The following is a 10,033-nucleotide window of genomic DNA, read 5'->3' as shown; positions in this document are numbered from 1 at the left end:
TCATGATGGATTCATTGTAATTTATTAAGTAAACCAATTCCAAACACATTCATGGAATAACAGAGTATTTTGTTGACTACATATCATACCTGCCATGTAGTTTTTTTGGGGGGGAAACATGAACACATTGAACAAATAATCCAGTTGCCTTTGTGGGTATTACAATGATAATTATGATATTATCCAATTTTTATTTTTTTGTAGGGTGGCCCGGCGGCCCACAGTTCTGTGATCCTGGTTTGATCCTGGGTCGGTTCTCACTGTGTAGAGTTTGCCTGTTCTCCCAAAGCGTGCGTGGGTTTTCCCTTGGTACTCCGGTTTCCTCCCACATCCACAAAACATGCAGGATAGGCTAGTGTGACAATCTAAATTGTATGAGTGTGAGGATTGGATTGGATAACTTTATTCATCCCGTAATCGGGAAATTTCATTGTGACAGTAGCAAGAAAGGGCATAGTTATAAGTTAGACAGTACGCCGCAGAACAACAAAGCAAAAAGCACAAAGTACAAAGCAAATCAAAGTCAATGGGATCATGATGAATCACCAAATCATTATGAATGGTTGTCCTTTGTCTCCTTGTGCCCTATGAAAGGCTGGCCACTGATTCAGGGTGTTACCTTGCCTGGTGCACATAGTTAGCTGGGATAGGCTCCAGCACCCCCTGCAACCCTTGTGAGGATAAGCAGTTCAGAAAATGAATACATTTTTATTTTTACAGGGCGTCACTGGGGTTTTGGGCCTTCCTGTGTGGAGTTTGCATGTTGCCCCCATGCCTGCGTAGGTTTTCTCCAGGTCCTCCGGTTCCTCTCAGATCCTAAAAACATGAAAAATGGCTGCTTGTCCCATTGTACCCCGTGATTGGTGGCAACCAATTCTGCGTGGACCCCACCTTATGCACATAGTTAGGTAGGATATCCTCCAGCACCCTCATGACCTTTGCAAGGATCAGAGGTATGGAAGGTGTATAAATATATTTTTTTCTTTTAGAGAACATATTTGTAAATACTATTGAAATTGGAATCGGATATTTTTTCAAACAGTTCTGGCCAACCTAATGTTGTGACCAGGGGGGTTGTAATATGCACAGGTGCTTGGAAAATACTTTTAAAAAACTAAAGAAAATGTATGTAAACTTTTCAAATCTATTTGGACAAAATTTTATGGTCTTAGGGCAGCCCGAGCTTTGTCCAAAATGTCCTTTCTCATCTTTGGATAATTTGGATGTGCAGCGAGTACCTAGAAGTAGGGAACAAAAAGAAAGATGATTACTCACATCATTTCCAACTGTGAGCAATACGCTTTATGTCACACACCTTGTGGCAAACATCAATGGCGTCAAAATGCCGCTTTGCTTTTAAGTAGTTGAATGCCAGCTTGTAACCTGGAAAGTAGAGATTGTAAATGACCTATAACCATTTTAATTTGAATTTGACTTTATTCATGCCCATGATTCTGATCAACATACCGATGGTTGGGTTGGACTGATTTCCAAATTTCCAAGCCAGTTCATAGTTGAATGCCGCATCTCTGAACGCCTGCTCTTTTTCCATGATAAAGCCCCGGTACTCGTAAGCTTTACAACACGACTGCAGAGAAAATATTGAGTCAAGTTTTTCATATCATACATTCTTGACTAAAGAAATTCCTCCATACAATGCCAAAGCTGTCTCCCGACCTTGTTGTGGTTGAGGCATCTCTTCAGGAGGTCATCCGCCAAGTCATACTTCCCGGAATGGATGTAGATATCCGCTAGAAGCAGCCAACTCTTCTCAAACTCATCGGCATCGACGATATTCCACGCCATCTTGGCGATACGTTTCAACTGGTTCCTGGCTCGAGGTGTTTGTTTCAGCATCATGTAGGCGGTGGCCATGGCTAACAATGCTGGCACATGGTCCTTCTAAATTCAAAAACAACATCCTGTTCAAACAGGATCAGAGCAGCAAGCGGCGCCCTCCCTTGCTTGTGTGTTTAACGAGTTTTAAAACGGTCCACAAATGGTCTACAAAAGCAATGGAACTTTGCGGAACACGGGCGCTTCATCTGGTTTTACCTGCCCTTGTGTAATGGCTGATAAGGGGAGGTGAAATAATGCCCAGCAACCACAGTGAAGTTATTTACACTTGGAAGAATGCAGTCACTCAAGCATACTCTTACGGTTGACTCACCTCATTTGTTGCAAACTCTGTGAAAACAGCAAGAGCTTTTTCTATATTGGCTTTCTGTTTAGTGGCCAGTAAGCAGTAGTTCTCCAGGATACGAAGCTGTACATGTCCGCTGGGGGTCTGCGGCTTGATCTCTTTAACGAGCCTCTCTGCCGTTCTCACCGCAACTTGCTCCGTCTCCTGCTTCTCTGTAGAGTTCCTGCACAAATAGGTTGGCATTTGAAGAAAGTCACATTTCAGTTATGTCTTAAGGACATGGCTAATAGGTGCTTTGAAATATAAGATCTTTTCACTTACCCAAGTTCACCATCTAAATTTTCGAACAATTCTCCACCTAACGTGTCACTGTCAGGATTTAGGTAGATTTCAATCATGTTATAAATTGCATTTTGACCCCAATCATTGTCTTTCCGAGCCTGGTTGAAGTGGCGCAGAGCAGCATTAGATTCTCCTGTGTACCTTCACACAAATTAAATGGTACTGTACATCACATATTACAAAGTAAATGATAGTGAAATAGCAATAGATGCCCGACTCACCAAAGAAAAAGTCCTTTGCAGTAGTTAAATCCAGCATCAAACTTCGCCCGGGATGAATGTTTTTCGGCCTTATCAAAAAACTTGGGCACGTCTTCCAACTTTCCTGCCCTCCTCAGCAAGTCAATGAGACGTGACAGAGTTGGATAATTGTCTGACATGTACAATAAATAATGAGAAGTGGAAATGATTACGATTGTTTTGCTTTTCCACTCACCTATTCACCAATTTTTAATTATAGAGTGTGTGTGGTAGGGTTTGAAAGTTGCAAAATTATCCATTGGTGACAGTGTGAGTGGTCTTTTGTCCACATGTGCACTGCTAATTAGTAGTTCAAAATGTGAAAAACGGATGATTTCAGCAATATTAAGACTCTATTGGCAATGTATAGAAAGAACAATGCCATTAGATACAGGTACCACTAAGCCAACATGAAAAATTTAAGGATGGTGGGGTTCCAGCTAGAGAATATTTTTAGTATGGATTATTTTACTGATAACAGTATGCCATCATAATGCTTTTTCACCATGTCAAAAAATGTTCATGATTTTTTTTAAATTGAAACAACATAGCTAGTGGACAGGCCTGACTATAAATAAAAATTAACAGATGATGGTAGACTTTTTTGAACCTGGTTTGCGCTCCAAGAGTTGTTGATAGCGGAAAACAGCCTGCTCATAGTCCTGTCTTCTGAACATAAGGTCAGCCATCATCTAAATGGAAACACGTGGAAAATAACATGTACTAATAGCATAATGCCAAATGATGCAATGAATACTAAACGCACCAGAGTTGCGTCTTCATTATATTGGTCATTCTTCAGAATTATACTGCATTGTTCCTGGCACGAATCAACTTCATCTATCGTGAGGAAAATCTGTGCCAACTCCAGCATCACCTAGAAATAGTACGTTTTAAGAATCCCTCTAAAAAAGATAAATGCAATCACTCTGTCCAGATCTAAAAATCCAAAAAGAGGATTATTACCTGTAGGGGTGTGATTGAAAAAGATGCTTAAGATAGTCAACCACAGCTGCGACAGAGTAGGACATAGGACGTTTTGATTCAGTTGTACAGACCTTGTGATCCGTCTCACAGTAAACAAGAGCTTCCTTGTAGAATTTGATTGCTCTCTCATAGCCCCGCTGCCTCGTGTAGTGTTGAGCTATCTCAGCGCAGATCTTGGCAGCAAGCTGCTTTTGCATGGGGATGGCGTCAGGCTCCTCCATTTCCACCCGCTTTAGAACCTTGCACTGGACATCCCGAGCCTATCAACAATACATGATTTAACCACAATAAAATACACTTACAGTACATACACAAGATTAAATACGACACCCATTTTCTATTGCCTATCTGCTTAGAGATGTTGTCATAAACCTATGATTAAACATATATTTGAATAGGGAACTATACAAATAGAACTACTTACCCTTTGTAAAGATATTAAGGCTTCTTCTGTTTTATCAACCTTGTTTTGGACCTTTGCCAAAAGCATTAAATAGCGGCAGTCATCTGAGAGGGCTGTCAGTTCGTTTGCTTTGTGGGGAGATGGACAAGTTGTAAATAAAAAACATTAGGTCTGTTATATTAAAATAGTAGAACATGAGAAATGTTGTTAGCTAAGGTTAGTTGTTAGGAGTTAATATCCTCAGGTAAGCTTGTCAAAATCTTCATTTTATTATGGTCCAGAGAAAAAAAATAAACCCATAAAAAGCATTACGAGAAATGGGGATTGGAATGAGTGGGCCGACTTTAAATTTTATCTCAATTTGGTCTTATTTATAATCTTATAATGTGTTAAATCAAGTGAGGTACAGTGGGGCAGATGGCAAACATGTAGAAAGTTTTTGTTTCATTCAAAGGATTGGTGCCCTTTTAATTTGAACTATGAAATCAAATTGATAACCCTATTTGTAATTAATGTCTTAAAGCCCCCACTGTATGAAAATAAATGTCTTTAATATTTGACCTTAAACCAGAAATGAGTGTTGTTAGCAAATCTGAGAAATTTGAATTTGAATTCGATTGAGCACTTCACTCACAAGGTCCTCTTTATCCTCAGCCATGAATATATTAGATACACTTTCCGATTTTTCTTGGCTGTGGTTTGTGTGTTGTAACGTTGACACTGAGCTTTGTGAGGAGAGAACTGCACCTGGTTCGCAGGAGAGAGAGTCAATCAGAAGTCTCTCACAGCGCTCATATTGCTTCATCTTCATCAGCAGTTCAGCCAGGTCGTAACGCAGGAAGTTCTGTTGCTCGGACTTCAGCGCAGCCTCGTAGTAATGTATTGCCTGTGCAACAAGAAGGTTTGTGTTTTTTTTCTGACAGGCATTATTGCATATTCGTGTAAATGTTAATACAAACCTTGGCGTAATAATGAGTTTTGACCAAGGCTTTCCCAAACTTACTGGCGAGAGCGCCATCTTTAGGGGTTTTCTCCAGAGCATGCTCATAGACCTCTATAGCCTTTTCCGGCTTGGGATAAGAACATTAAACAGTGTTAGGCCACTTGTATCTGCTTAAAGGTGTTGTTGAAATTTATATGTTTATAGCATTACTTATCACTGAAACTTTAAAAAGTTAAAAGAACATACGTTGTTCACACATAACCGTTTTTCCATTCAATGAATAAATAGTTCAATATGTTGTAGAATAAAGCTGAATTAAAAACAACAATATGAAGGATAAAAGAGTACTAAGTATTCTGAATCAAATTCATTAGGATTCATAAAAGGTATCCTTTACAGAAGTTTAGTTTTTTTTTCAGTATGTAAAACATAGAGTATCAGTAGGTGGCTAGAGAGTGGAGGTCTATCAGTAACTTAATACACAATATATTTAAAAAATACATTTATATTTATCCATTTCTGCAGCTTCCTACCTCTAAAATGTGCATGTAAGCGTCTCCGAGTAAGATGTACGTTTGAGAACCGGGTAACTTGTCCACCATTTCCCTACAGAACAGACCAGGATACATCAAATGGCATCCTCATTACACAAATACATAAGTGTTAGGAAACCTGCTCTGCATTATAAGCGTCTATATTAAGATCCAAATGACACCTCACCTGTAACAGCTCACATACAGACGCTTATCCTTTTTGTGATTTAGGTAGATAGAGGCCATTTTCTCCTTGGCTTGAATATAGTAGAGCTGCTCAGGTGTAATGTTTCTGAGCATGCTCAGGGCCAACTCCGTGTCACCTCGAAGCAAAGCCAAATCTGCATTGGCAATGGTGACACGGAGTTCTTCAGGCGTCCCCGAGAACTCATTGATGGCATCCTGCATTACCTTGGCTGCTTCATGCTGTTCAATTAAATTGGTATATGAGCCTACACACAGTATAGATTACAAATGGAAAATCTTCATACCTGTTCTCCGTTGAGCCACAGGCTCTCAGCTAACTCCAAGAAGACAGAGACGCGGTCTGCAGAACTCACGTCGATCTTTTTGTTTTTGGATTTAGCTGAGGATCCAGCTCTGGAAATCCCAGGGAGACTTATCGCCATTTGCAAAATCTGGATAGCCTCAGTCAGCTCGCCCATTTTTTTCTTTGCCTGAGCTTTAATCAGAAGATACAAGGGATGTTCTCGAATCTGGAATATAAAAGTATCTTGTTAAGGAAATAGTTCTCATTTCTATTGGTTTGAATTAGCAAATCCTTTAGCAACAGATTTTTTGCATGCAGTACTGTTTACGCATCATTGCAGCAGCAAGCTAAGGATGTTTACACGCCACATGAAAAAGCACAACTCTGCCGTCTAACGCTGTGGTTTATTAACCCAAAATAGTGCTGAATCACATTATATCTTGATAAATCTGACATTATTACAAAAAAATCCACTACTGTGAAACTAATGTGATTTTCATTAAAAATAATGGAATAATGATTTTTTTTCTGGAGAAAACAGTGAAGACGATGACAGTGATCTCACCTCAAAGTTATGACTGAGGCAGAGCTCCAACGACTGTGAGCAAAGAGCGAAGCTACCACGCAATAAATGTATCTGTGCCATGAGCAGATGCGAGTCCATATGAGAGGGACACTGTTCAAGGCAGTGGTTCAAACTGCTCTGAGCTGCGTCCACATCACCTGAAGGAATATAAGCATGCAGTAGTAAATAGTAAATTCAAGAAAATGCTAGCACGTTACATTTAGAGGGCTCACCAGACTGATATCTGACTTTTGCTTGCAGAAAGACCCCTTGAATGAGACCTGGCACAATCTTGACTACTGTATCTAACAATGCAGCACAGTGCCTTAGTTGAGGGGCAGGAGACTGTCCCTGAGTTGGAGGCTAAACGCCATCCGTCAAGAAGAGATTTTTATTTTAGTACACCTTAGAGCAGAAACCTAAACTTTGGTTATAAGTTGTACCTTAGCAGGACACAGAGCAAGATATTCCTTGACAATCTGTAAGAGGAAGTCAGGGTTCAGCTTCTGAAAGTACTCCGCACCAAGAGGGAGACCCTGGAGAGTTGAGAAGTGGGTTTCCACGGCGTCATTCAGGAGCTTGGTCACATCTTCTTGAGGGTGGCACTTTTTAATTGCGACAAGCGCACGCAGGTAGAAGAGGTCCTATTGAGATGGAATTGAAGTTATCGTAAATGTGGAAGTATGTGAATATCAACCTGCAGGAGTAGATGGCCTATGCTGATAGTTATTAAAAAGAGTCTTTGAATTTGAGAAATGTTTTAAAGTTACCCCTGATTTTCCGACAGTCTGCTGAATTTCTGTTAGAAATTCAATTTGCTGGTCTGCATCTTCAAGCCGGCCTTCTAGCAGCTGGCATCGAATTATACCTGTACAACAAAATGATGTGAAAAAAATGATGACAAAAAAAAAAACTAGGATGAAAAAATAAACCATTCTTGAAGGGTCCTGTTGTCATTCTTTTGGGCGAGTATTTAATTACTAACTGGACTAGATGGTTCAATTTATAGTATCTTTAGGTTGTGGATCTTACCAGTCAGTGCAGGCAAGCTTGTCTCATCTAAGGTCATGGCTGTCTTGTACCACTTTATAGCCTCCTTAACTTTACCATGAAGAATCATGAGATAGCCCAACTCTGTGGCCAAATCTGAGTTCCCTTCTGTCTTGCAGTAGGCTTTTTCCACCATTTTGAAGACCTGCTCAAGCACTTTCTCATTTCGGCCACACTACAAATAATCAACACATAATACAAATAATAATTTAAAACAAGAATAAACTAATAGCGGAACAAAAACAATGTTTTGCTTACAACTCGGGTGAATGCGAGAGAGAGTCTATAGGAAAGCTCAGGGTTGTGTGGTTCCAGCATATCCAGACTGATGATGAGGTTGGAAAGATGTTTTGTTGACTGTCAAGTGAGATAAACAACCATTACAAACAATGTGAGCTTATTAATATCGCCTAGGTGGGAATTTTGTGAAGATACTGTACCTGATCAATATCTCCATTTTTACATAAAGAATGCAGAGTTAGCATCTGTAGTGCGTCCAGGTTATTTTTATCCATTTGTAAAAGTCTGAAATAGGAAATGAATTTGTTTATTAACAAAAACATGAGGTGCAAAGCATCTCCCTACTCACCTGATTGCTGCCTCTCTTGTTTGTTCCCAGTCTTGGAGATTTAAAAACAGCTTCATCTTCTTAATGAGAGCAGGCAAGAACCCAGGGAAACTGGCAATGACTTTGTTCACCGCATCTAACGCTCCAGAGTAGTTCTGGCGATATTCATAGTATTGGGCCTAGCAAAGGAAAATGCATTTCTTTAATCACAATAACAACAGCCTAAGGATGTATAGGAATATAAAATGTGACTAATCTAAGTATCATAACAGTTTTAACAGTGTTTGAGGACTCAAATTCCATAATAATATTCCTATCATGTTTACCTTTCCCATCAGAGCAAAAGCATCCAATTCATCTTTCAGCCCTTCGTCAAAGTATTTTCCAGCCTTTCTGGCATATGCGTCTTTACCACATGTCACATCTATCCATCCTTTTAGAATGATTCCCTACAAAACAAATGTGATGGTTTGATTCCCGGCACCACAAAACTGAATGTTTTTCTTTCTTTAATGACAAGAGTAAGGCCGTCTTACCTCCTTGGAGCCATTGGAAAGTTTGATCATCCGCTCAGTGTATTCCCTCGCTTTATCATTTCGGCCTAATAGCCAGAGAAACATACCAGCATGATAGAGACTCAGGGCAGATGCGCTTTTGCGATCTTCCTTGATTTTAGCTTCAAGTTCTTGAACAACTTCTCTGTCTGCAATGACCAAGACACAAAAATTTAAATATTAGCAAAAGTGATATATTTATATCATTAGTAAAATATACATATTGTCTTACCTGGTTTTGTCTTTTTCTTCTCGGCATACACCAGTGCCATTAGCGTGCACAAAGACACATCTTGTGCATCTTTTAATGTCTCCAACTCTAGTGTTGCTTCCTGGATTAAATCTGTGGAAATGAAAAATGAGAATGCACCACATGAACATGCATGCTAAGAATAGCTATCATGCATTTTTTTTGCATATTTTGTGGACTTTACCTTGCATTAAAGTGCCATATCCATGGTAGAAACTGAGGACAGGGTCACCTCTGAACTTTATCAGAGCAGCTGCTGCGGCATTCACGGCGTGGTTGAAATATTTTTCATTGCAATAATATCTGATTAAAGCCTGACAACAACAATGCCAGAAAAGTAAAAGAAAATCAGTAGTAGTAGAATTCTCAATTAAATACGTACTTTGTTTATGCACTTAAGTAGATCTTTCAAGTATATAGGTTTTTCTGATTACTTTTTTACGTTTACTCCCTTTAGGTAAACATTTTTGATACTTTAAGAAGAGAAGAAGAAAAATTCTGACTTGAGTATGTACTTTGTAGAATTTTGAGTTTTTCTTGCCGTTACTTAAATAGCTTTGAGTTAAGTACAGTACTCAAGTATAGCGTGTGAATACCTTACTTTACCTCTCTCTAGCACACAGCACATTAAAAAACATAGACATGAACGTTACAAGGAATGTAATTTCATAACTTGATCGCTCTAAAGACACTAGTTTCTTGGGCACAGCCAACATTAAAAATCTGATCGTGGAAGACTGGCTATGTTTACGTGTAGAACAGATCAAAATTAAGCTCACCAACGCTGTCTCTTCTTTTTCCATTTTGCCCGAAAAATGTTGATCATGTGAAACTCTTCATCCGTCTGGTAGTCGCATTTATGATGAACAACTACTGTATCATTACGAATTTTGTATAGGACTGCGCCATATTGACTTTCCTCCTCTTGTGTTGCCTTAGCAACGTATCTTATTCTTCGTCTTTTGT

The 10,033-nt window shown here is 39.4% G+C and overlaps 1 protein-coding gene across 1 annotated transcript; it reads right to left on the bottom strand.

Annotated features, from left to right (window-relative positions):
• Positions 1 to 9,995, bottom strand: ttc21b (tetratricopeptide repeat domain 21B). The gene is made up of 29 exons (XM_077617468.1): positions 9,847 to 9,995; positions 9,252 to 9,381; positions 9,050 to 9,160; positions 8,800 to 8,966; positions 8,590 to 8,712; positions 8,285 to 8,442; positions 8,136 to 8,220; positions 7,954 to 8,052; positions 7,678 to 7,870; positions 7,416 to 7,513; positions 7,089 to 7,289; positions 6,879 to 7,008; positions 6,646 to 6,803; positions 6,082 to 6,306; positions 5,778 to 6,016; positions 5,591 to 5,663; positions 5,074 to 5,184; positions 4,862 to 5,000; positions 4,136 to 4,242; positions 3,783 to 3,971; positions 3,491 to 3,601; positions 3,335 to 3,416; positions 2,707 to 2,857; positions 2,465 to 2,626; positions 2,171 to 2,366; positions 1,678 to 1,902; positions 1,468 to 1,588; positions 1,316 to 1,383; positions 1 to 1,238 (listed from the first exon to the last, which is right to left on the bottom strand). The coding sequence occupies exons 1-29, from the start codon at positions 9,868 to 9,870 to the stop codon at positions 1,161 to 1,163; spliced, it is 3,954 nt and encodes a 1,317-aa protein (XP_077473594.1). The 5' UTR covers positions 9,871 to 9,995; the 3' UTR covers positions 1 to 1,160.
• Positions 9,996 to 10,033: the final 38 nt, after the last annotated feature.

The sequence above is a fragment of the Stigmatopora argus genome, chromosome 13 (assembly GCF_051989625.1).
Source record: "Stigmatopora argus isolate UIUO_Sarg chromosome 13, RoL_Sarg_1.0, whole genome shotgun sequence".
NCBI classification, from domain to species: Eukaryota; Metazoa; Chordata; class Actinopteri; order Syngnathiformes; family Syngnathidae; genus Stigmatopora; species Stigmatopora argus.
The sequence above is the reverse complement of the archived record's forward strand: the minus strand, read 5'-3'. Positions and strand labels throughout refer to the sequence as shown.

Bases quoted from the DNA above. Each gene is read 5' to 3' on its own strand.
- ttc21b (XM_077617468.1), bottom strand. From the start codon at position 9,870: ATGGAAAAAGAAGAGACAGCGTTG. The intron at 8,221-8,284 runs GTGAGTAGGGAG...TTCCTATTTCAG, and splicing joins ACAAGAGAGGCAGCAATCAG to ACTTTTACAAATGGATAAAA. The intron at 6,804-6,878 runs GTGAGCCCTCTA...ATATTCCTTCAG, and splicing joins AAAAGTCAGATATCAGTCTG to GTGATGTGGACGCAGCTCAG.